General features: G+C 38.3%; 3 protein-coding genes across 5 annotated transcripts in view; all 3 read right to left on the bottom strand.

The window, feature by feature from the left end:
- The window catches only part of ell (elongation factor RNA polymerase II), a 44596-nt gene extending 32061 nt beyond the window's left edge, over positions 1 to 12535 (bottom strand). Inside the window, exons 1-2 of the mRNA XM_059341993.1 lie at positions 12363 to 12535; positions 339 to 383 (exon numbers count right to left, since the gene is read on the bottom strand). Of these exons, the coding sequence (XP_059197976.1) occupies positions 339 to 383; positions 12363 to 12497 (180 nt within the window). The 5' untranslated portion in view covers positions 12498 to 12535. The remainder of the gene's footprint in view (positions 1 to 338; positions 384 to 12362) is intronic.
- A 1143-nt stretch (positions 12536 to 13678) lies between these two features.
- fkbp8 (FKBP prolyl isomerase 8) lies at positions 13679 to 21456 on the bottom strand. 3 transcript variants are annotated; one of them, XM_059342009.1, is made up of 9 exons: positions 21330 to 21456; positions 20564 to 20832; positions 20253 to 20422; positions 20008 to 20096; positions 19490 to 19710; positions 19186 to 19358; positions 19027 to 19104; positions 16405 to 16545; positions 13679 to 15147 (listed from the first exon to the last, which is right to left on the bottom strand). In XM_059342009.1, the coding sequence occupies exons 2-9, from the start codon at positions 20820 to 20822 to the stop codon at positions 15061 to 15063; spliced, it is 1218 nt and encodes a 405-aa protein (XP_059197992.1). In that variant the 5' UTR covers positions 20823 to 20832; positions 21330 to 21456; the 3' UTR covers positions 13679 to 15060. The 3 variants fall into 3 exon arrangements, with proteins under 3 accessions (XP_059197992.1, XP_059197993.1, XP_059197994.1); XM_059342010.1 differs by lacking the exon at positions 21330 to 21456 and adding an exon at positions 21251 to 21326; XM_059342011.1 differs by lacking the exon at positions 21330 to 21456 and adding an exon at positions 21268 to 21280.
- Positions 21457 to 22152: 696 nt separating this feature from the next.
- The window catches only part of ssbp4 (single stranded DNA binding protein 4), a 119135-nt gene continuing 113852 nt past the window's right edge, over positions 22153 to 27435 (bottom strand). Inside the window, exon 17 of the mRNA XM_059342015.1 lies at positions 22153 to 25947. Coding sequence (XP_059197998.1) covers positions 25918 to 25947 — 30 coding nt within the window. The 3' untranslated portion in view covers positions 22153 to 25917. The remainder of the gene's footprint in view (positions 25948 to 27435) is intronic.

Genomic DNA, 27435 nt, shown 5'->3' with positions numbered 1-27435 from the left:
TGTCAGGTTGAAAGAAAAAAATAGCTATCTTGCAGCTAACACCGGTGTTGGCATAATCACACGTCTTATTTGAAAAAGTGTGTATCAGTTGGTGTTTGAGCTTGAAAATGCTCCCTTAAAAGTTTGAATTTGTGTTGCCAGTCATGATGAAATTTACATCTGGCTCTGACACCTCAATCTTAAAGTACTTGTTAGCAGTGAACTGTTGCGATTCATCAGGTCAACCATAATAATGCCCCTTCTAGTATTTTTCTAATTTCTATAAACAAAAATATATGTGTGCATTGCATTGCATGAGGAGAGAGACAGACAGAGAGTAGAGTAAAATAGGTTCTTACCCCTTGGTTTCCATTAAATCTGATCAATGGTCGTGAAGAGAGGACCTAAAACAAACAAACAGCACTGTTAAATAATTTTAATGCTAGGCACATTGAGTTTGAGCATTTAATAGCATAAAACAGACAACTTAAGAACAAATAATTGTTTGAAGTATCACATTAGGCATGCAGCATGTGCTGCAATATCAGTTCATTAATGGTTATGTGCTGAAGCCACTATGGGAAAAAGGACCATGTACTTTGACTAAAGCTTAAACATAAAACCAGTTTAACACATGCTGACAGAAAAAGATTTACATTATAACCGTTGTTTTAAAAAGAGACAGAGAAACCACAATTTCCATTCTAGGATATTAAAATTCAAGTTTGCATGAGCTAAGTTCACATGAAGACAAACACTCCCTCATTTTTAATACTATGCTCGGCCAAGTTTCCTACCAATAACAATTTGCTGCCATCATTTATCAAAATCTAAGACAAGTTCTAGACCAGCGATACTTCCTATTATAGCACGGATGTCAAACTGATCGATGAAAGAGCCACAAGTCTCCGGATTGTTGTTCCAGCCAAGCAGAAGCACACCTGATACAACAAATCAGCTGAATGAAGACGGTTTAGTTAACTGAGTCAAGTCAGGTGTGCTCCCGTTTGGTTGGAACAAAAACCTGCAGCCACGCCTGCCCATTCATGGATCAGTTTAACATCGCTGTATTAGTATATTGTACACAAGTTTTTCCACTTAAATGTTTAACATCACCATCACTGGACTCATTAAATGGACCATTTGTAAAGTACAATAACTTAATATACAAATATATATACAACAAAGTAATAATAAAAACACTTTTTATACAATAAATAGTGAACTTGCAATGGTATATTTAATCTAATAAATTACAATCTGCAAAATAATGACCTCCTGTACGTCATGTCAGTTTGCAGGAAAAGAGGAAGAGCTTAACAGAGTTTCCCGTTCGCTTTTGGTTACATTCAGCTGTTGCAGTATCAGATCCACCATCCTGGGGGTTACCCTATGCAATCTGTTTATCATTTGATTTCTTAGAACTCCACATTTAGTATAAGTTAGTTTCGCCATTGCAAATTAAGTAGAAGCATGTTTTATTCCTGGAAGATTAATTGTACAGAATGGAAAGTGATAATGCACCCACTAGAAGGTGAAAATTCCTCTAGGCTATTCTTTAATTATTTTACAGAAGCAGAAAAAAAAATTAAGAAATACCAACAAGGAGGGAAATTGTAAAGTATGAGATGACTGTTGGAAGTAAAGATGAACATTAAAAGGAAGAAGTTACTTTGACTTTTCATCCCTGATGCTGCTTTAGTGGATCAAATGTGATCAAGTAAAAGAGCAAAAAGTTCAAAGAAGGTCAAGCCTGTTAAAGACACAACGTGCTTTGTATTCCAGCCTGATCCTGACCAGAGATATGGAGCATACATACAAAGAGTAGTGAGCTTCTGTCCTCTCTGCTGCATCACTTACACCACAACTTTTTCACTTACAAGTCCAAATCAGTGTTTGGTGTCATTTGCACCCAACCAACAGGAGTCATGTGGTTAACATTAAAGTAGGAACTGTTTCTACTCTTGATGTTTGAGGCAACTGCATTTGAGCAAAGAAGTTTTGTTCATGTCAGACATGTCATAAATCATAACCAAACCATGACAAAGTCCCGCCTTTCTCCACTTGTTTACTATGACGTAATAGGTCAACTGGAAAGGGGGCCATATTAACCTGTTGAAACGATGCATATCGCCACCTAGTGTTGAGGAGGACACGTTCCTGTCAGTTATTCAATTTTTTCAGTTGCTTGTAAACTGGGACAAGGACAGAAGTCCGTTTAGACGCCAAAATCAAATTTTAAGCATAGTTTGATTAAACTGTGCATGTAAACGCACTGACTTAGTCCAACAACTAACGGGTATGGAAGTAGCCTTATTTTTTTGTTTATGGTTAAGCCCTATCAAAAACTAAAACTGGAGGGACTGATGTGACTTTTTGTATAGACTTTCATGTTCCCCGCAGGATAAATTGTTCAATTTGGTCATCCTTTATGTCTCCCTGTTGCACCATCATTCTCATCAGCCTCAGCTGTAATTTGCCTTTTGTATTTATTAGCAAAGGTTAGCATGCTAGCACTAAACTAACATGGTAGACTTTATACCCGCAGGTAAGCATCATCATTGTGAGCATTGTTGGCATGCATTTAGCTAAAAGATACCATGGTGTGCATGAAAGAGATTGAAGAAAGTGTCAACTCTGGAATAGCAATTCACCTTGCATAACCCTTCTTGGCCTTAACAAATAAAATTAAGAGTGAGACATAACAAGACAGCTACCGTCTCATTTATCTTACCAACCGTATTTTCACTTAGTCCTGGAGGTCTGAACACTCAGAGCCTATCCAGGAACACCAGACCTTTCATGGAGCCACACTCCCTGGTCTACCCCTGCAATGTTTAACACAGCACCAGTTTTAGCACCCCCACCCTCTGCCCTCCCCCCTCCCCCATCCGAGCACTGCTAACATAGTGCTACCCTCAGCCTGTTCATTTGAATGGGCTGCTGACATGTCACTATTCTCTGGGACCTGAGCCCAGAATGTTCCACAGAGCTAACCTTAGGGGCAGAGTACAGGTCCTGACCATGGGTCGATGACAAGGCTGTGGATGTTGCCACACGCTGCCAACCATCAACAGAATGGGGATCAGCAGGACATAGCATGGACTTGCAGCCAAGCAGCCTGTGATAACACTGAACCGATGACAATGTTCTTCGAGTCTGTTTCCTACTAAAACTTTTCCTTGCTGTGTTAACAAAGCAAATGCCGATAAAAATCACAGCAACATGGACCTCAACAAATGTTTTGTGTCTTGCTTTAACATTTTAATTGTAAGATGGTCAGCATTACTATATTACTAATATTACTATATACTGTAATATACTACTATGATTATTATACCAGCCTTACTTATTATTATTATTATAATTATTATTATTATTATTATTATTATTATATATTATATTATTTTACTTGTAATTACTTTATTTATCTTTTTCATTTTATTTTTATATTGTTTATTATCTATTATTACATATATTATATTATATATATTATATACTGTACTATTATTATTATTATATACCGTCTAGCCACTATAGCATTGTTGTCATCATATCACCAGTTTAATTATTACCATCATCTTGCCAACCATCCTACCAACTGATGTTCTTTTCTTAACTTCTTAAGTGTCCTTGTCCTTGTTCTATTCTGTGTTTTTTTCTATTGTTGTTTTTATTTATGCTACCTCAATATTTTATTCTATTGTATTTCATTGTACTTGAATACCGGACTGCTGTGACAACCGAATTTCCCTTCGGGGATGAATAAAGTAATCTATCTATCTATCAGTCACACAAATAACCACAGGGTTGGAAATTAGCACCAGCTACATGCTGGTAAAATATGCAAGTGGCTTCAAGATTTGCTTCACTCACCAGCCAAAAGTACCAACAACAATGGTAATCAAGTGAGTGGCTGGTAGATTTTGGATTACAGGAACCACAGTGGCAGGTGGACATGAAAAGTTTAAATAAAATCCAATTTAACACCAATAATGCAGTCAGGGCCCTGGACTTCACAGTTCCTCTTTGTATGAAAAAAGGTTTAAAATCAAGTTTCTAAACTTTGGATTAAAAGTACACTCTTGAAAAAGAAATTGGCAAAACAATCTCACTACAACAACCATTTATTAGCAGCTTTTGATGGAAAACATGTGATGTCTTTCTGGGTCAAATTGTTAACTGTAAGCAGATGATTATAATAACCAAAAATAATTTACTCCTTATGCAGGTTAACATCTATTTTACAAAAGATAAAAAATAATGAAATGAAACTGGCAGCTTAGCCATTTACTGGACCTGCCAAAGGGAGCATTACGTGATCAGGCATCATCAATCCTCTTGACGAGGGACTTTAACCAGAGGTGCTATTCCTGTAGTCGACTACTTGAGAACTATACGCAGATGATTTAAACAGAATTTGTCTAGGAATTATTCTAATCACTGTAACTGTGATCATGATAAGTGGTTTCCACTGTATTGAAGCTCTTAAAATCCTCATATTGTTTTACCAAAAGGTTTTCAATCTATTCTTAAAAGAATTGAGAATAAGGAGGAATACACTACACTGTAATAAATTATTCTATAGTAATTTAATTTCACTTAATATATTTGATAAAGTGTATTAAATATAAATGCGTCCTTGATTTAGAGGCAGTTGTTTAAGTAACTTTAATATAAAATGTTTGAGATGGAATCTACTTATTTTGATCACATTAAATATAATCTTTGTGTGTATGTAATTCTAAATCAATTTTGAATGAATCCAACACAATAGAATTAATCCGTTTTTAATTGACAGACACTTCCTGTTAAGTTAACTCAACTTGTAAGGTAGTTAGATTTAATTAATAAAATTGCGTGCAATCTGTTGCCTCAATTTTATTGGGTAGCCATTGTTTCTTTTTTTACAGTGTAGATTAAGCTTGTTTACCTCCTTGGCCAACAGATGTTGGTGTTTTCCAATCAAAACTAGCTCCGGTTTATCAAGTGTATTTGGTTTCATTGGGTGTAAGATTTGCCAGCTATGTCATTCCTTACTGAAATCTTCCCGACAACAAGCCCAAGGCTCTCAACTGGGCCATTAACAAAAAAATGACAAGACAACAGGGGTATATGCGTAATTAGGGTGAATTCACATTTTAAAAATGCAAAATACATAAGCTAGGAGTTTGATTATACAAGAAACTGGGCACAGCTCATGGAAAATTACAAGCCTCTTAATACAGACTTGTATAGAAAAAGTTAACACAATTATATCCTCACACACAGAGAAGAGAGTTACACTTGTCTGTCTCTCAGGTTGCACTGCCAAAGGATTTCTTTGTTTTGTAGTAGATGCACACAAGAATAGCCATGTCTAATACCTATGGGTATAGCTGTGGCACCCAAAGTGTCAGGTGTTTAGTTGCATCACTGTCACATTGATGTGATGTTCCACCTGTCTAGGATTTCAGAGGTGGAAAGGGCACTTGGTGCCATGCACTCTGCAAGACTGAAATGGTACTGGGTGTCCCTACTCTCAATACACACTGTGCATGCGTCATTGCCAAGTATGTCCTGTGTGTAAAAACATGGTGTACTAGTCTTCCCCTTTAAAATATGGTTGACAGAAGAGTGTCAGATGAGTGTTAGCAGTAACACACTTGCACCTAGGCATAATTGGAGCTACTTATTGGTGTTTTTACTGTAACCGGCTCTTCACTGCTAAAAAAAAAAAAACCCCTTTGAAGCTTTTAGTGTTCTCCATCTCATGAATGCTAAGCTACCTTTGATCCGGTACTTGAAGTGAGAGTGCACATTTCTTATGATGTGCACCATTTCTTTGTTGTTGAGATATGAATTACACTGTAGAGTCTGACACACACTATACACACTACACTATCTCAACTTCACATTTGAAAATGATTTCAAATGAAAGTTTTCAATCCATTATTCAAGTTTCACTAGTTCATTTGTGCTACACAACACCTGAGCGGAGTCTTTGAAGGCTTATGTCACTGTTTTGTAACAGCTTTCTCTAAACTGAAACAGTCCATCATTTTCAGATTGATCCACCCTGGAGAGCTCAATTTGATGTGAAAATAGCATACTTTCACTAAGATGTGTCACAAAAGAACTTCTTTTTACCATTAGCCATACCAGCTTCATCACAAAAGATATAAAAAAAACTTAGAAACAACTGCACAAGGCATTTCATTTGCAGAATCTCAGAGTTATTGTTACTTCGACCACTTTTTGTCAATTAAGTATCGATTTATAAGTGTCCCGATTAGAGATATTGGGGTATTTTATTTTTTAACTGGCATTAATTAATCAGGACCCTGTTGTGTAAAGGGCTGAAGACAACAATGTTATTCAGAATCAGCAACTAACTACACCCAAGATAAATATAGATTGAAGTATTATGATGCATTACAAAAAGTGCCATTTTACATCTTTTGTACCTCTCCCTGTGACGAAAACTAAATGTTTTGGTATAGATCAATACTGTAATGTATAATAAAATACATAAAAAATGCCACTTCAGATAAAATATCTTGCTGCCATGCTTATAAAACATTGCCTCTCAAGTACATAGATTTTCAAAGCAAAGAGCTGCATAAAAGCCAAGCACGGAGGACCATTTTCATTACTGGAGTTCGTACTGGCTTCAGGTGAAGTTGGGCAATTAGAGTCCCACAGGGAGTCAATGGTATCTCTGGCTCATTACCTTAGTACCGCTACCTGAATATTTCAGTGCTGCGGGCCTTTGCCTTTTTTTGCAGCTTTTCAAACTTCTACCAAGCTAGACTATTAAATTATTGCATTTATAGATGGTTATATTTGTCATTTATAGCTGTATGGTGCATTGTCTTGTTTTCTTGCATAATAACCAAGCCAGGTGAAGTGTCTGACAACACTTACAAAGGTAACCACTTGGTCTCTCAGAGAGAGAGGCAGACAAGGAGAAACTGCTTTATTAGAAAATAAAAAGGAGGAATCTCCTTTCATAATAAGTCTTTTCAAATACGGAGAAGCCTGCTTTGACTGAGCAGAGATTCCTTCAAGGTTTGGCCCAATTCAAATTTTCTGAATTGATGCAGCTAGCAACCTTTCAGACATCAAGTCTGGGCATTTATTCATTATTGTTACTTTCCTACTGAGTCATCCTTAAAGCGAAGTAGGCTGTGCATGCTATACATATGTGCATCCTCTTGCACCAGTCCAAATTTTACACTTGTACCCGTTTTTAAGCATCATAGCACTGCAATATTATTCAAAAACTCCAGGCACAAAGCATGCTTGTGGCCCAGAGACCAAACACTGCATGACTGATCACTTGGAAAAGACACAGCAGGTCAGGGAGTCTGCTCTGTGAGCAGTGACACCAGTTTGACACGGTCACTTGTGGTAGCCCTGCCACAGGACAGATGAACACCATGACATTTAGAGTCATATTTGGCCTTAGTGGTTACGGTCATCTCTTGCAGTGTCCCGTGATCTACTGAAACAGGGGAGTCAGCATTCCTTAAATAACCATAGCACTGGCACGGGCTGACCAGCGTCAAGCAACAAAATCCCCACCCAGTCTCCATTACTTCCCATACCGTTCCCATAGGGGTCGAGACAGGAGGTAGATTGCAGCCAAGTGCAAGAACAAAACTGACTTGGTGTAAACTGACCTCCATAGTGAAGCCTATAGCCTGTCAACACAAGTACTTAATGGAGGATTGATCTTCATCTGCACAAAAAACCTCTTGCATAGAAACTTTTTTAAAATAAACTGCAATTTAAAAGCTGGAGGGCTTACTGATTATGGAGAGGGTAATATGCAAATTACCTGATGAAGAAACTAGAGCGTGAGCTGAGTAAATCAGAAGATCCAAAAAATCATAATGCAATCAGTACCCCTTTCTGTGGTGACAATTGAAAAGCTCACCCAACATTACTCTGGATATGCCCCATGTAGAGACTTATTCAATGCCAAATGACTTATTTCATTTCATATAAAAAATAAAAAAAAGTTTCCTGAGAACTCAACAATTCTCAATTCTGACATTGTCCAGTTACAATTTGACGGCGTGACACGTTTGTTGCCTTGTTCCCCCAGTCAACCTACCACAGCAGGTATTTCGTCTGTCACTAAACCATCAGGTTTTTCTTTAATTGTGGTTAAAAGTACTGGATGACAGGATAAAGCATAAACTGCATCATTATATTCGTTCCAGGCCTTAAAATAAAATAAATGCAACACAGAACGAAGTGCCAACAAGATGGGTGCCACTGCTGTGAATTCATGTTCTCAGTTTATAATCACTGATCCATTACCTCACCACAAGGAAAAATATGTGACTTTGGCCTATTAAAGTTTTTTTAATATTCAAATGGAACTACTCATCTCTCACCAGTGTCATTCTGCAGTGCCAGCACACAAGATATATATGCCTGATTTTCTGGACTGTCTGTGAATATGATATTAAGCTCAAAGATGAAATGAATTCTACATTTTTTTTATTGTATTTCTGCTGGGATTTTGAGAGTTTTGGAAAACACAATAAAAATTGGGAAAGAAAATAGGGAGAGCTGCAGCTACTTTTATTAATAGAAGTCTGAGGAATTTGCTTGCAGTCTTAAAAGCATCAGAGTGTGAAAGAAAAGAAAAACCCAGAGTACTACTGAATTAAACAGTTTAAACATGGCGTTCTCCAATACTGTGCTGTAAGGAAAACTCATTCATAGAGATAATTCTACAATTTTATCTGTACTCTTCATAACCTTCAGAGTGATGACGTTCAAGTAGCCTTACTCATTTCCTTGCTTGTGTCATAGCCAGTAAAAAAAAAAAGAGAGAGAGAGAGAAAAGGTCTCCTTCTCTGGGCTGCCAGTCCCGCAGCAGGAGTTCTAGTTCACTCTGTCCTCAGACGCACCAACAGAGGAACCAGCTGATAGTTATGTCTCATACAGGAAGCAGTCAATACTCTGAACTATTGCTACTTGATGGCTGCTGTTGGACAATACACTAACACAATAAGAAATATTTATTTTTCATAAGAGCATAAATGTAATTTAGAGCTAAACTTAATTTTGCATCTGGACCAACATTTAGCTTAGCCTCTTAGCCTCCTACAATGTAGAGGAATGCAATGACTTTACAATGACACAAGTAAGAGATTAACTGTTCCAGCTGTATGTGTTTGTTGCTAGCTGTGATTTCTTTAAAGTGATTATGCCTGGAGCAGCCTGGATTTGAGCTTTACTTATAAAAGCTGGTGCCCATCAGTGTTAATACAGTCTCCGGTCAAACAATAGCAAAATTGGGGTCATAAACATTTCCAGCTTTGTCTAAATACAACTTTTACACTGAAAGGCGTGTGTCATTCTGTAGCTCTCTTCCTCTTCCTTTACAGAGTTTCCAGCTCACCCCTGCTGTCGGGTGACAGTCAGTGCTTGAATTATGAGGAAGCGGAGAGGTTTTGCTCCCCTAAAAAGATATCCGAGACACACTGAGAACAATATGAGCTGCAGTTTGAGGTGGTGTTGTGTATCATAATGATTGGCTCTTAGTTTTGTTGGTAAATTACATTTTGACCCCAAAGGTGGTTAATATAACAGCAACAGGGTAACTCTCCAACAAAGCACAGGAGTTGCTGAACTCGGAAAGTAAGAGATAATTGCATATAGCTTGAATTTCAACCACTGAGCTGATTTGTTTCTTTTTATTTAGCTTAGGGTAGATATCTCCCAACATAACGTGAAACAAAGAAAAATATTAACACAAGCAAATAAAAAGCCCAAAGCTTTGTTATTCCACTATATAACAAACCTGAAAGACATTCGACCAAATTTTTCAATCCATGTTTGGGTACATATGGTTCGTGTTAGTTGAGGAGCTTAATATATTTGCACTGCTCTGTGCTAATAATGTTGGGCTTTAATGGCCTTTAATTTTCAATATGCTACTTTTAAATATGCAGATGTCAGTGTGTCTGACTGAGGAGACTCCTGTTTGTATGGCAGCATAATGTAATACACACAAATGCAGCACACACCTGCGCGCCTGTGCATGATTACTGTGTGTCAGATGGGTGGTGTGATGTATGCTCTTCATCTGTGATAGTGTGAAGACTGACTGGGCCACAACAACAACTGTCAACAGGCATGCTAACAGTGCTTATGTGCCTGTATGGTCCCCATTTTGTATGATAAAGGAGAAAGAACTGTATTTTTTCCCCATACATCATACATACGTCCTACAGCAAATAGCAAATTTAAACAGACCCAACGCAAAGTGCCAAATCGCATCTCCCAAACGGTTGATCACAAGGACATCACCTCCCCAAAAACCTGATGCAAACCTTTGTGGAAGCTAAGGTTAGAGATCCCCAAAATGGTGCATCACATGCTTGTATTACCCTCACCACAAACCAAGCAGCCACAGCTAATATACCCTGCAGACATTTGATTACTCAATAACCTGAATCTGGTCAAGCTGTGAGTGAGGGTTTTAACTCAAATGACAGGGAAAAGACGAGACAGTAAGCATACAGTGAGCAATGCAGCTTTAGTGGAAAGCAAGTCTGCAAGTCTGTACAAGAGGCAATAAAGGTGCATCTAGCAAACATGATTCATTTACTTCCATCTTTCCCCATCCATGTACAAGCTGTATAAATTCTGAATAACAAGCCACTAGGTATGGAAGTATGGGAAGTAAAGTAAAATCATTGCGAGTGTATATGCTTTTCAACATTTTAGTCAAAATAAGAATGCAAACATTAGGCCTGGAAGCTGAAAGATAAATGAACTACTTTGCATAAGAAATATCCAGTTGGTGTACAATTTATCATCAAGTTTGGGATACTAGCCAAAAAGTGAAGAAGCTGTCCTGAACCATCAGTCCAAAGCCATTTGGACACTGCAATCCAAATGTGCTTCATGTTCTGGAAAGAAATATTTGGTAAAAAATTGCCTCCTTCCATCTTATATTTCAAAAGCACAAAACAGTTATGCCAGAAATCACAACATGAACTACAAGAGCACTTGCAGAATGCAGACCTCGAACCAAGGCCAAATGCCCCATCTTAATAATAAAAAAAAGTGTTTATCCGCCCTGTGATTCCGATCCTTTAAAAAAAAAAAAATTAAACCAGTTCTTCCTTGGCTGCTATGCCTAGCCAAGCCGGTTACGAAGTTTCATGAAAATGAGGCCACGTAAGCCTACTTTGCACAGCTAAAAAAAAACAACCAAAAAAACAGCTTTTACTCATGTGCAATCACCAAAATATGAGAACAGCTGACTTCTCTAGGCGCTTTATAAACTTTCAGAGATTAAATCTTTGCCAGTGTGACTACCGTAGATACAATTACAATATTTAAAAGGACATGAGGGATTGCCCCAATATCTTTTGTGTGTCACACATTGGTTTAACCAACACTGCACCCAACAACTACTAGTCACCTGTCACAATTTTATTGTTTTGACTTATCAGCTGCAGTCTTACTGTTCACAGCCACTGAAGCTGGAGATAAGGCCCTTTCCTCATGGCCTGCCAGGTTTTCCCTGTCAAATATTTATAGAAGCTGAAACGTTAGATGACCAACATCAGACTTATAGCTCTCTGCACAAGAGCCAAGCAAGAAACAGCAGCAGCAGCAGAGCCATTTCAGAGACCAAACCTTGAAATCAATCCCTCATTTAAAAACTACTACTGACAAGAAAATGCGTTAAATAGCCTAACTTTGACGCACTTCTGAAGCTGTCAAGTGAACATGAGCCTTTAATGGCAGTGAGGGGGTTGGGAGAGGAGATGGCCATTTTTCGCGTGAATACTGGGTACTTTTCCCAATTACTCACCATGTTGCCATTACATACTCAACCAATGAAGCTCTTCCTTTGAGTTAACAAAAAAAAGACAAGACTTCAAGACAAGATCCAATGGTAACGTTAGCTGTGAACATACTGTGTGTGTGGGCAGCTGCTGGCTAGATTAGCTAGCAAGGTCTGCCAGATTTTTTTTGACAGCTTAACAAACTTTCTGGAAACATCTGTACACGCAGCAGAAGTTGCTATGTTTTAATTTGAAAATCTCATAGGTAATTTGGTTAGTCAAGTGAGCAACAACACCGAAAAAACTGTTGTCAAGTATAATTAAACACCCCAATACACAATGAAATAACTAGTAGGAGCTCCAGTAGTATCAGCTTGATAAATGACCGAGCACAGGGCTCCACAGTCAGAGACATTGATTGGTAAAAAACTAGACACTTAAAAAGCCAAACGGCCATGAAGGCAGCAGCAGCAGCAGACAGAGTGAGGAGGACTGACCTCACTCTGTTTGTCACAGCCTCGCGGACACACTTCAAACGTAAACCAACACGTCACGGTACCGAAAATGTCCATTTACCTTTCCGCTCTGATAGCCCTCAAACGCTCTCAGTGCGCTGTCAGTGAGTTTAACGTGAAAGACGGAGACATTGCTACCGTTGCTCACTCTTCCACAGGACAGTCCGTAGCACTGCTCCTCCTTCAGCGCCGCCATCTTGCTACCGTTCCCACCACGCGCACGGACGAACGCGCTCTGTCGTAAACCGAGAACTCCCGTTGCTTTTTAATGAATATTCAATGACCGGTCCCTGGTGATGAAGTCACCGCGAGCGGCACGGCAGCCCTATATAGTCACGTGTTAGCAAAACTCAACTACATTCACACTGCAGTATATGTATTATAATTCAACATTATATATACAAACTACTCATACATGGTCACTATAATAATCACCGACTTTTCTTTATTTCACAAATTTGAAGAAAACACGTGGATGTGGTTCATGATACTATTGTTGGTTTTTTTTGCCATTATAGATGTAGTTATCAATGGTTGGATAAAAAAATATACATTTTTAACAGCATTTAACACAGCATTTGAAAGTGAGTATTGCACATCAGTAATGCGTAGGAAGTGGGAAACGATAGGTCATCTGATTGCGTCAACGCAACGTCAATGTCTGGAAAAAAAAAAGAAAAAGAAACAGCTTGGGAATATCCCGAAAAAATATGGAACTGTCCAGCTGAAAGCAAACATAATAGGGGGAAATCTAAATACTTGATTGACTATTATAATAAATAAGTGATGGTTAAGTTATGGTAAACCATAAATTCATCGGATCAATATTCCAGTACATGTATTGTTGATTGTGACACTATATGTACATATTATAGTTTATGTATTATTGCTCAGTTTATTCTGTGTTTAACTGTTTTTTTCTTTTTAAGTACCCCTGTGAGCATTGTATAACTGGAATCAAATTACCAAATTACTTGTATGTTGCACACATACTTCTAATTCTGATTAATATAATATTTAAGTTATCTTGCTGTCAAAACACATTCCATTATTTCAGCATTTATACCATCTTATGTCTACAAATGCATACATCAAAAATATTTTTTAAAAGAAAAATGTTTAAATACAATTAACATATTTATAACATGTTATATTTATTTCTGGACAAATATAACATTAATTTTAATGGAAGCGTAGGTATTTCTATAACATTTAAAAATTATAACAATGGTAATTAGACATAAATGCTGCTATCACCTTGTAGCCAATGGGGGCCTGAAACTCAACATTAAAAAGGTAGAAATCACTGCATACCTGCTCACTGATGCTTACACTGGTAGCAGGAAGTGTGACACCTTAAAAAACTGACACAGTTGCTTCATAACAGACAGCTTTTATTGTGATGAATATAAAATTAACAAATACAGGGAATGCTGGGAACTTTCACAACCACTTCAACTTTTGGCCCTGTAGGCCTGCCATCTACTCTGAAGAAGCCACAGATTCAGTGGTGTCACATTAATTGTATGTAGCAAAGCAATAATCAAAAACAGTAAAATGAACACCCAAAGCAATATAATTTAAGGAAAAACATCACAGACAAAAAAAAATTGTGGACAAAAAAAAAAACCCCATACACACTCAACATTGTACATGTCATCCTTCAACATTTGGTCTTAATCATCAACAATTGAGGTATAATTGACTGGAATTGAATAATAAAAATAAACTCTTGCTCAGAATAATTCAAAGCCACATCACTGAGTATGTACCATTCTCTGTCCTTGGGTTAAAGGTGATAACTGCCTCCACTATGAACAAGGAAATGCACCATTCATCAAATGTTGAAAAGAAAGTACATTTACTTAAGTTGCATTGATACTTCTTATTATTTGTGGTTTGATGCTCCTGAAACGGTCAGACGGACCACGATTTGATTCCATGGTACTTTGTGAGGCTGCAGTTTGTTGTATTTTGTTTAACTGCACTATTTTATGAGGTGTTATATTTTTGCCAATCACGTTAAAGAAGTGGATACAATTTTAGGAACACTCTTCAGTAGAATATAGCAACAAACTCTAGCCTCAATACGCACCAAAGAACTGACACAAACAGTTTCTGTGTCTCAACAAACTGACTGTTGTATTGCTGTAGAGTCGATGGAAAGGGGGCGAGAGCTATCACACAAGCCAGAAACTCCACTGATGTGTGAACCTTAAATAATAGAGAACCTGCATTACATCAGTCAACAAGAAACACTGTACCATAATCAAAACAAAGTGGAATCACATATTCTCTCTTGGATGGGAAATATTAATTTAACAATCACAATCTGACGCTTTAAAAAGATAGCTTAACATAGGATCATATCACAATAACTAGTCCTAATGGGGAAAAATATTCTTAAATAGCTCCTATTTGAATCTATGGTAAGCTCAATGCTCAAATCAGTTCTGACATTAATTACCAAAGACAAAAACAATGGCAGCAAAAGAAAAAACAGTGTCTGGCAACGTGACAGATATGCATGAACCTACACATTTACAAGGCTGGAAAATACAGTTCCCATATGCAAATATTGATGTATTATTACTTGTCACGTATAGTTCTCAAACATAGCAGAGAAAAGAGAGTGACAGTGAAGAGGCAACTGACCAACTGACATCTCCACCCCCCTTGACCAAAAGTCAGAAGGCACCACCAGATGTGCTTCTGTGTTTAGGCTCACATCGCAGGGTCAGCCTCATCACAGGCGTGCTTCAATTTCTAGCAGCTATGACAACGGATAACGCTACACCACCGATGGCTACTGCGGTGGCGCCGAATAGCCATTTCCAGCTGAGACCCTGGGGAAATAAAATGAAGAAATTAATGGAGAAGCAATGTTAAGCAGGTTGTATAGGGCAGCTATTCTCAACCTTGGGGTCGGGTCATTTTGTGGTCATTTTGTTTCCTTTTTTTGGTCATTTTGTGTCTTTTTTTTGTAATTTTGTGTCTTTTTTGGTCATTTTGTGTCTTTTTTTGGTCATTCTGTGTCTTTTTTTAGTAATTTTGTGCCTTTTTTGGTCAATTTGTGTCTTTTATTGGTCATTTTGTGGTCATTTTGTGTATTTTTTTCATCATTTTGTGTCTTTTTTTTGTCATTTTGTGTCTTTTTTTATCATTTTGTGGTCAATTTGTGTCTTTTTTGGTCATTTTGTTTCTTTTTTGGGTGATCTGAACTGTGCGTGTGAGATTGTGTTCAGTATGTATGTTAAATTGTGGGTCGCGACTCAAAAAGGTTGAGAACTACTGGTATAGGGGGTGCTGAAGGGATGGAATGGTATACAATTTTATCACAACAACAACCGGAAAAAAACACAATAAGTTGATTCTAGTGAATTTCAATTATCAAGATAATCATAAATATCAACCAAGTGACTTGAGAGACCTATCTAGCTAGGTAGAGTCTTACATTTATTTCCTGATTTATTCTGAATTGCTGCAAATGTCACAATGTTTGTGACACTGTAATTTCCTGTAAAGGATTATTAAAGGATCTATCTATCTATCTATCTATCTATCTATCTATCTATCTATCTATCTATCTATGTTAGCACTGTGTGGTGCGGCTCCTCTCATCCCATCCTATGCCTGGCTACAGTCTCAGGTGAATATTTACTACGTTTGCAAGTAACAGTAGTAAATTTACGACTATTGCAACATTGATTTAGCCACAGCCCATTAGTATAAGTAAGTAAGTACAAGTTCTGTAGTTTTTAAGCATATTTTGATGATTAACAGAATAATATTGTGAATCACAGTAATTTCGACCAGGATAATTGTGAATTCTGATATCAACCCATTCCTAAAGCTGACTAGGTGCTTGTATTGCCTGCTGACACAGTCAAAAGCTCAGAGCATATTCATCAGACTTAAAATGAATCATTACTGATGCTCATTGTTTATTACCACACAAAGGCTCCCTTGATGATGACATACATATTACTTTAAAGGAAGTGCATGATGTGCCTCATGTGACGATGGACAGAAATTCAAGCTGTTTTCTAACCCAAAACGCTCAACGCCGAAACAGATTTGTTTTCTCAGGAAATGACTCTCACCCATGAAGACTTGGCCCGGTGTTTCTGTGAACTGTTGCCACTACTCGCAGGATTACCCAGCATCTTCTTATACATGGCCTGCTCCGCTCCTCTCTGCTCCGAGTGCTTCTTCACCAGCTTGGAGAGCTCAGCGTGGATTGTCTACACAGAAGAGACAAGACAGTTGCAGACTCCAGATCAACATCCGAACCCCCCTCTATTCTGCCAACACAGCTATCCTAATATAAGGAAAACAAAGTCCCGCTACTGTATAACAACCTAAGACTGATTTCCTTGTTAATAGGAGTGTGTCAGGATCAGAATACCCTTACATAAATAGACACAAGTGGTCTGGAAAGCATGAAAAATTACTTGATGCAAAGGCTTTTCAAGAGGTAATTTTCTTGCTATCATGATGGATGGATGAATAATTAACTGAACACTTCCATAAATAAATCCTGGAGAGGAAATATTTGTACCATTCTTTGTCTTCTTACAAGAAATCATCACAAACATACCCATCCATTTCCAGGATATGGGTCCAGTTATTGTTCCAACATTGTCTCAGATCTGAGTCATTTCACTGCTCTTAAAGCTATTTAGTGACTAAGCAAACCAATGCTTTCAGAGACAACTAAAATGTTTATGCCTCATAAATGTGCTTCAGAAACTGACAGAGCGAGATTACAGCAATGTGGAATCGATTGTAATATTTGAGGACAGTCTATCTTTAAAGACATTGGTGGGTAAGGCAGAGTAAGTGTGAGTGTCTCTACTCTGAGGATTTGTCTCTTCGTATCTAATGCTAAGACGAAGCAGATGCATTTAAAGCACAGTGTTTGTGCAGTTGGCACCACTGTTGTGCAATCAACTACCAACCAAAATGACAAAGATGACACAACACTGTGTTGTCCCCAGGGCAAGGATTTAACTAAACAAACATGTAACATCCTGTACTAACAGCAACTGAGGCTGTCTGAACTGGAACAGTCAAGCCTGAATGTCATGTCAAAAAGTAAACAAACCAGAGACAAATAAATATTCCCCCATCAATTAAAGTTGAAGATAGAGGGCATGAATGGCTGACACCAGTGTAAAAAATGCAGACAGCATGTCGTTCAAAGCTGGGAAAAGAGAGACAGACCATCATTCTGTCACTCCATGACGCCTGCTTCTGTTTAAGACCGCCTCATTGATTATAATGGGAGCGTTCTTGTATTGTCACTGAAGCACACCCACTGTTCTTGCTGTTAGAACATGAGGCTATTTAGGGAAGCTTTTCATCATTATAGAACAGCAATCCTTAACATTAAAAAAAGCTAATTGCCACTTTAAAATGTGTGTTGATAGCTTGGATGTATGCAGAAAAAATGTCATAACTGGGATTATCCAAGGAAAATGTGTCTATTTTTTAGAGAATAACCTCCCATACTTCTCTTCAAACTATCAACAACTTTGACTTTCTACTTTTGTCACACTGTTCAAAGACATATTGATGACAAGTGCAATACTGTGACTGAGTTGAGTGATTAAAAAAAAGATGAGGAGACTTGGGAGGAAAGCCTTGGGAATGTGCATAAATTATTTATTAACGCTAGATGGTATGGTAGCTGCAAGAAAAAGTCAGACTGCAGACCATCAAATGATATGTTGATAGAAGAATTGATCAATACATTGCACTTAGAAAGGCTGAGGTTGTCTAATAAGAACAAGACTTGACATGATTGTAGCAGCCACCTTTTATCCTATATTGCACAAGTTCTCTGGACTGTCAATGCAACCATCAAATGTAACGTGTTTATCATATTTGTGATATGTCTACTGTCTACTTTTAGCCATTAGTTCTTAGTGAATCCCTTTAATGGTGTGTCTCGCCTGTTTTTATATTTGCTGGGGAGAATGACGTCCGATTCTGCTTATGCAAAGTGTTTAAGAATATTAAATCTTAACAAAAAAAGTGTATTGCACTGAAGATATAACTGTGTACTAGTACAAATTGTCTGATCTGTTTTTTTCTGCATGTGTGAAGATAATCATGGTGTAATTGCTCAAATGATGTACAGAGTGTACTATTTTGAAAATTCTAAAATAAAGGTTTGAAAAAAAAGTGCAAATACTTTTAAACACAGGCTCATTAAAACAGCAAACAACCTTACATGCACTATTGCACAATGTAATAGTACATTATATTTACACTGTGTGTGCTGGATAGAAAGCTTAAGTGGTGGCCAGGCCATGTGCTGTTTGACAGATTGGTGTAGGACTCAAGTGGGGGATTCTGGGCATGAGTACCATGCTGCTGCAGCTCACAGTGAATCCAAGTAGCCCACGCACTGAGACGAGTTCTGTGAGATGGACTCGTGTAGCCAAAGAACCACATATACCTGACTGTATATGCAGGAGAACAGGAACAGTGGTTGGTATTAGATATGGCTGGGGTGCAGGGCAAACCTATTTACAGCAACAACATGAAAACAGATCCTCTGAAATGATGAATCAGCAGTCCACCTGACCTTGCACGACAAACTGATTTAATATTTCATGCAATGGCGCCACCTACTGGCCATAAGAAAGAGCTGCTATTTCTCCACACTTGAAGCTGTTTACCAAAAACAAATGACCTAGTGAAAAAGACAGAAGTACCTTGTTACTTGGTTCCAGCTTCAGCGCTTTCCTCAAAGTTTGAATGGCTTCTGTGTATTCACCTTGCAAGGCTAGTACCTTATGATTGAATACAAGTAAGTTTAGGAAAACAATCTATCATGGAGTAATACAGAGAGTGAGAACAATAATGACATGTACCTTGCCCATGCGGAAAAGTGCTTTTATGTTGTCTGGCTGGTGTTCCAGAGCTGAGACACAAGATTTAAGTGCTGCATCATAGTGGTCAAGTTTCAGCTGAGAAGCGGCCATGTTGTTTAAACACTTCACTCTGACATCCATCAGCTCATTCTCCTCCTCAGGACTAATGTCAACTGCAGCAAAAGAAACCACAGCATAAATAAAAACTGAAAAAAACGTTTTAAAACATGATTATAGTACATTCTCAACTCTTTTGAGCATCATACACATAGTTCACCGACAGAAAACCTGACCTGCATCTCACCTTTAGAACTAGACTCTGTTATCTGCAGGGCAATGCTGTATGAATTGACCGCAAAAGCGTAGTCCCCACGCTGATAATGAACATTGCCTCTTTCTCTCTTATGGCTAGCAAGGGCAATCTTTTCTGCAGGGGGCAGCAGCTCCAGGTCTGGGGCATCAGTAGCTTCCAGCAGTTCGACTTCTATAGACAGCTCAGCGTTGGGGGGAACCCCTGGTTCAAGACTGGAAAGATAAAGAAATATATTCAAGATCAGGAGTTAAGGAAATAATTAAGAAAAATCAATCACTAGATAACATGATGAATTTCAGCTATTACATGTCCCAATGAACGTGTGCATCACAGAAGGCTGCAGAACATGCAAATACAGAGCCTGTAAAGCAAGTACAGCTATGCTTTTTTTGTAAAGTAAAGAAAGGGAATTTACATATGTTTGTGAATCCAGAGCAGCTTTAGTATGACTGGACTATTTTGGTTATATAAAAGCTGTCATTACAAATTAAATTAGAGGACTTCCCTACCTCCCTCGGGCACCATATGCGTATTTTGCATCAGACTGGATGAGGGCCTTCTCTCTCATATCCATCAGCTGCACTGTGAGATCCAGAGCCTGAGAGAAGAAAAATCTTACCACGGTGAGATACTGATTCATACACAACAGAACACTAACTTGCTGTCAGTAGGAAGTAAATTAAGCATAACCTGTTATGAAACTGTGAAATTGCGTAATTTTATCTGTCCCTTTGAAAAATATGTCAGTTTTTACCTGGATGACATCTCCATCTCCGAGAGTGAAAGAGAGGTCAGACTGCTCCTCTACAAGTGTCCCGTCCTTCAAGCAAGTTTTAAGATGAATCTTTACATTCTGTCCTTTCTGTGGGCGGCTGTCTCGTCCTTCCCCTGCCTCCAGGACTTTTTTCTTCAGCTGGTCATTACCTGAAGACAAAATCAGTCATAACTAAAGGCAATCATAACACTTTGGGCTCTGTGTTGTAGAAGGGTCAGGCCATTTATATTGAATTTTCTTCCACAGGAATATATTCTGCTAGATGTTACCATGGGGCTTTTCTTACTTACCTAACACATCCAGCCATTCCTCCACTGGTCCTGGAGGGTCTGAATCTGTGTCTGCATTTTTCTTTTCGGACTCATCTGTGTTATTCCCCTTCCCACCTCCGGCATCTTCCAGAGGAGGCGGCTCGTCGTCAATGTCTTCTTCATCTAAAACCTCAAAGTCCTCCCCGCTGTCCAGCAACGAGGTTCGTCCGTTCTTCTTCTCTGACGGCGGACTGTCATGGCGATCAGAGGCGTCCATGGTCTCCTCTTTATCAGCCATCAGTGAAACACTATGCAGAAGAAGGTAAACAACTCATTAACGGAGTCCAAATGTTAAATATTCATCCACTGTCATATGCCACAATAAAACGACAGCTAGCTTATCTAAAACCACCCAGGACTGAGTGGCTCACTACTTTTATTATCAATTAATAAACTGAAAACATGATCACAACTACAACTCACCTGGTTACAGGTTTCCTGCGGTATATTTTTTGATTAACACTCAGAGGCCACGCGACAAATCACACGTTTACAGAAGTTTCTGACAAGTTATCTAACCGCTATCCCTTCAAGTGGCTAGTAGGCTAATGCTAACAGAAGCTAGCCGTGGAAGTTGACAATAGCATTAGCTGTAATCTCGCTAGGTATCTAGCATAGCTAGCTAATGTTACTAGACATTAAATGGCTGTTTTTATCTCGTCTTACGGTGAACCACTGCTTACGTCGGCTTCAGATAGAGCGTCATATCTGATAAACTCATTTATCAGAATGAAATGCACATTACCTTCAAAAACTCTCTATGCAGAAGCTTGTTTTGGTCCTGTGCAGTCTCCCCCTCTAGTTTACAATGGTGAAGTCAGTTTGCGGTTGGAGCGCCTAGCATCTGTGGTAGCCGTGTGTGTTGCTGACTACCCAACATCAAACTGACTTCGTTGCGGCCTCCAGCTCATCCCAACAAGCTGCTTCCTGTTAACCTTGAGCTCCTGTTATTCTGTTGGGCCTCTTCATGCATATCAATGTTTGACCTCATGCACATCCCGAGGTTGTTTTTTTTTTGGCCATTTTTTTTTTTTTATATAACTAAATGTGTCTGTCTGTGCGTATCGCCTATCTAAAATAGAACACTATATTAGCCCATCTTGCAACTTCTGAACACACTTACAGTTTGAGCATAGACTCTACAGTACTTATTACACCGATTTTTTTATTAAAATCTCATATTTTATATAGTTAATCAGTGTTTATTTTAAATTTGCAATTCAAATTTTATATAAAACATGTAATACTTTATTTTCTATATTTGGATATTCTTGTCAGTTTTGCTGTACTGTTTGTGTACATTTTCTGTGTATGTTCTGTAGAAGCTACTAGATACCTGAATTGATCTCAGTATAAAAACGTATCTATTAATCTATGTATCTACAAAATGTATTTCCCTAGTTGTGTCTAAATTCATAAAGCGTTTCAAGATCAATATGATTTACAAAAAAAGGCTTAAGTGATTCTTTCCTACATCCTAACTTCCATATAACTTGTCTTTGTGTACTGCATTACATCATTATTAAAAGCTAAATGAGAGCTCAGAGGAAGAGATTCAAACAACAAGGAAAAATCAAATGACATTTATTATTGATGCATTGTTTCTTTTTTGATAAGCAAATTATCTGTTTTCTTTCAGTCTAAAGAAACTTTACAATATAAAGAAACATACAAAGAACATCTTTATTACCTACACAAGACACCTAAGTCCCTAAGACAAGATTCTGAACTATCCTACCATGAAAATACAAAGCAAACCCAAGAGACAGACTGCTTCATATTGAATACTGCCGTGTCATCAGAAAGGACCATGAATGGTACAGGAGAATCATTTATATCCCCTTCCCTTTACCCCGCCCCTCCCCGACTCAACATAACCACCCCACCCGACCAGCAAATCTTCCTAATGGTACAGTATTATACATCACAATAGAAGTACAGAGATGGCCAACGATCGATATACACAGAGGACTGAGAGAGGATCAGTGAGAGAGCTTCGATCTATACAACGCTATAACAGGAGCGAATAGCAAAGGACACAGTTACTTTTTGATCTATTCTTAATTTAAAATGAGGTTCTCTTAAGTATTTTTACCTTTTTAAAAGTTTTCTTAAATTGATAAAAATCCTTCATATTAAAAACTGCAATAAGAGGTCACATGTTTTGTGAGAAGATGCCCTTTGGAAAAATGATTCAAATGATTATTTAAAGCCAATAGTAACATTTAACTGAAACATAAGGAGACAAGGGCAGAGTGAGGACGCCACAGCTTGTTTGCTTCTCTCTGTCCTGTCCTCTCTCTGTCCTATCCTCCCCACCATACAAGTCTTTAGCATACAGTCTGCATTTATTGTGTTACTGTATTCTATACATTTTTATGGAAATTTAGCCACATGAGCCAAATAGTCAGCGCATCCTTTCTCTATGAAAAACATGGACAGTTTTATTTATAATTTACTTTCAGCTGTATTCATTGGTAGTGACTGACATATCAAAACATGTCAATGATATCAAAATGCATTATACAGTATTTACAAAAAAGGAAATTAAAGAGAAAGGAGGGGAGAAGTTTTTTGGGGGGTGAGGGATGGGGTTGGAGGACAGAAGGGAGGTGTGTGTCACTACATTGAAGGAACACTTTGGAGAGTGTTTCCCAGGCCACCGATAGCCAAATCCTGGAGATGTCCCTGTTGAACTCTGGGTACAATCTGTTCACATTGATATCAGAAAATTGATAAGTACATCGTCATCACCCATTGAGGCTACAATGGTTGTTTAGTTATTGTGGAAGGCAGCCAGTGCTGCAGCGTGATGCCGTGAGAGATAATGTATCCCTTTGAAACAGTGACAGAGAGTTGATCAGGCCAAGAGTACATAACATACAGAAAGAAACAAATTAAATAGCGTAATATGTAACTATGCATTTCTTTGTGTGCAGATTCTATGGGCTTTCATTTTCTCAGTTGAATACATTTAAAATAAAAACAATCTGCTGAAAACAATGCACAAAATGGAAATATATCCACTACAAAGTGTCCCATTATTGTTCCTCTTCTTTAGACCGATGTGGATGCATGGTCTGTTAACCCCAAGGTGCATCACTCTGCTCCCATCATCAGCACTGCTACAGTCCGGATCCATTATCCCGTACATACAGGACTTGCTGAGGGAACTGGTCGATGGGAGCTCCGAGGACAAAGTTATTTAGCCTGTCTTGTCTGGGTTAGGATTGTGGATCTTTCAGGATCTGTGAGTTCACTCCAATCTCCAAGCAAGAAAGCAGGCCTCACGAGTGTATCTGAGGTCCCACAATATCTCCCAGTCCAAAAGTGAGACACTGGCAAGAGACCAGAATGAATCCTGGGAGGAAAACAGTGCCACTTGGAGTCCACAGTGAGGTTGAAGTCAAACAAAGTGATGGAGGGGAAGGAACCACGTTTTAGGATTCACAGACAACTTGTAAATAACAAATAATAAAAACAACCACAATACAAGCTAAATATGTTGTATTTACAGACAAAATCCATAGAAGAGATGCTCTCTCTCGCTGCTCTGTCTATTACTGAATGAGAACCGACACCTCAGAGCCATTTTCATGCAGTAAAAACTTAGAAAACTTTTTCAGAAGGGGTTCTTATTAAGACAAGCTAGATTATCCAGGTGCATCAGCAGACACTTTTGCCTCATTTCCCCTGCATGGTTCAGCTCAGATCGACTCTACCGGACACACTTGGTGCATTTCTAGATTTTAATTTTCAAATTTTGCAAATAGCACCCTGTCAATGTAGATGGGACTTTTAGCTGATTGTCATAGCAATGCCGCATGAAACTACCGTGACATAATCATCAGATGCTGCTCTTGTTGAGTCAATGAAAGCAATTTTACTTTCATCATTGGCTATAATTTCATAATTAGAATAATTCATAATAGAAATGTTCCTATGGATTCCTATCAGCAACCAAACAGGTGACCATGGCCTGGTTTTGCGGGCTATTTTTCTTTTCAACCTGGGTTGAATCCTTTTTTTAAAAATGCAATCTCTATTGATGGTAACTTGGCTATTTAACAAATGACGTTTCTATCTGACCAATCAGTGGTCTGCAGTGTTTTAACTCAACCTTCTAGTATTGGCTCAGCTTGACCTCAAGGCGGTACTAGAAAAAAAAACTCCAGGTACTGGAGTTTCTGCAACTTTTGCAATGGAAAAACTACAAAAACAAGGTTTCAAGTGAGTCGAGTCAAGTCGAACCGCGCTGTACCATGAAGTGGAAATGCAGCATTAGTACCAGAAAACAGCAGTGTTCTGAAAAAGCCTCTGTTTTAACTGTATAGATAGTTTTAGCTGAGATACTAACATCTCGTCACAAACTACTTCATTAGATGAAGACAATCAGTCTTACTTTGATGTTTATGCAAATGCTGCTACAAACATTTAAATGGCAAAGACTCAAGCTACAAGTTCAGAAGAAGTTTTGAGGAGAGGTATGTGAAGTGAGACCGCCTGTGACAAAAAACAAGACAAAACATCAAATAACCTAAAATCATGTAAACAGAAAATCATTGTGCATTTTTCGAGTGTGTGCTTATTTTGTCATTGTTGATGCTGCTGCTGAGATAAAATGTGCCCTTTACAGGAAATCATAACTACATTAGTAGAATAATATCAATTATGAAAATTATAACAATAATATTACCATCAACAACAAAAGAAATACAAACATTTAATGAAAACCATTCTTGCCCTAAAATAACATTATCAGTTCATCTTTTTTTTCTTTTTCTTTTTTTTTTTCTTAAATCATTCCCGACACAGGAGTTTTTGAATGAGGGTTTTCGGGCCCTGTAAGTCAACAGCTGCGTGCCCTCATAAGTTATGATCAGCGTGATATAATGGAGTGGTGGTAGATGCAGCAGTGCACCTTGTTTGGGCTGGAGTGGCACCCACGAGGGCAGGTTTTGGGTTTTGGAGAGACAAGCTTGGAGCAGTTTGGGCTCTTACTGTCCTAGGGCCCATGTCGAGGCCCGGCAGGTGAAGAAGAAGTGGAGAAGAGACCTTTTTCCTGTTGCTTGGAGGCCTTTTCATGTTCTTAAACCCATTTTACAGGCATTGGGATGGGGGGCCTTGAGGGGAGTCCTGCTTTCCAGGTGCATCCCCAGGGGCTGTGTGGCACAGCACACCGTCCACGAGGAGGAGGAGGAGGAGGAGGAGGAGGGAGGAAGGAAGGGAGGGTAATGCAAGACGCACCAGGGTGGATGGGGGAGGGAGATTGGAATAAGGGGAGATGAAAAAGAAATAAAATAAAATAAAAGATAAAATAAAAATAAAAAAAATCACACACTCATCGTCATGTTGGGTGAATACTGTAAAGAGAGAAAACAGAGGGAGGGGAAAAAAGATAAGCCAAAACTATATTAAACTTATTGTACTACCCACTTCAAGATACCAGCATACAACTAACTACACTAGATGCCATGTCCAGGACACCAGCCTCTTGCAGCATACATTACACATAACCATTAACCCTCTCTAAGTCATTAAACCAGCAGCAAGCAAAGCAGAGTCCAGCCCAAGGAGAAAATGTTAAGGAATTTCAGAACACAGTGAAGTAGCATTAATCACATTAATCACTATATGACAATCTCTCCATGCAGCAGAGAAGGCATATGATGTCGTTCTTTTCCATGCATGTGTTTGTGCATGCTGTGTGTGTCCGTGTGTGTCGGGTAAAGCTGGGAGGGAAAACTGAGGACTGATTATCGGCTCGACGTAGCCACAAGGACTGCTTTCAAGGTCAAAAGAGAGCCGGGGACGCTTTCACAAAGATATTTTAGGCTGGACTGTCGTGTGAGGGAAGTCTTAATTTTTCTGTTAGAATGCATCTCCTGCAACAGTCTGACTGATTGACTGACCTACCCTCAGGCTGACTCACAAATAAGACTCATGTTTCCATGGTTACAATCAGTGACGCCTGCTGACCACTTGCACCAAATGAAAGAAAAAGGAAATGTAGCTCATAATTTGTGGTTTGTTCACAGTGTTTTGGGGCGAGTAATGAGAAGGGAACGAGTATTTACACACCTGCCATTAGATCCAAAATGTGTTAATTTGAGTTATTATTAACCTATTACTTAACACTATTCACAATATTTTTACATACATGTTTTTTAAAATATATTTTACACTATTTTTTCATACAATTATTTTACTTTACTTTTAGCTAAATATTTGAACTGTACAAGCATTACACATTACATTTAAGTAACTCAAAATGTTTGAACACTTTAGTCAACTAAAATATGCATATGGCTTACAAAAGTCTATAGCCTGATGCTTTAACCTAAATTTTAAATTATGCCAACTTTTGCAAGCTTTTGATTCCAAATCTCCTGAGATATTTCTTCGGTGTACAGCCTCTCATTTTCACTTTCGTCCTCACTGCATTCTAACAAAGTCATATTAATAAATGCTTATTAGTAGACAACCAAAATAAGGTTTGTGGCTTGAATTACGACATTTTTTCTCTTTTTTTTGGCTCTTTTGTTCTGAACTAACTGTTTAGACTCTTCTGCTCACCTGCTAACTACTTTTTTTAAACTACAGAAGTATCCCCTCGGGTACAAGTACCCCTGATTTGGTATCATTGGTGTAGATTTGCTTCATTTTCTCTGTTTAACTCATAACTGTTAAAGACATTTTCTGCAGGAGTGAACGCAGCCGAGTGGTTTGATGTGGTTGCATCTTCAGCCGTGTTTTTCATTTTGCTGTCAGTAAAGTCAGTCAAGAACTAGATGTCTGTCTGAAGTCTGAATAAGTTTGATCCAAGAGACTTTTAAAGTCTATTTTTGTGA

The sequence above is a fragment of the Centropristis striata genome, chromosome 9, assembly GCF_030273125.1.
Source record: "Centropristis striata isolate RG_2023a ecotype Rhode Island chromosome 9, C.striata_1.0, whole genome shotgun sequence".
NCBI lineage: Eukaryota > Metazoa > Chordata > Actinopteri > Perciformes > Serranidae > Centropristis > Centropristis striata.
Note: the sequence above shows the minus strand (reverse complement) of the source record. Positions and strands in the feature narration are given on the sequence as shown.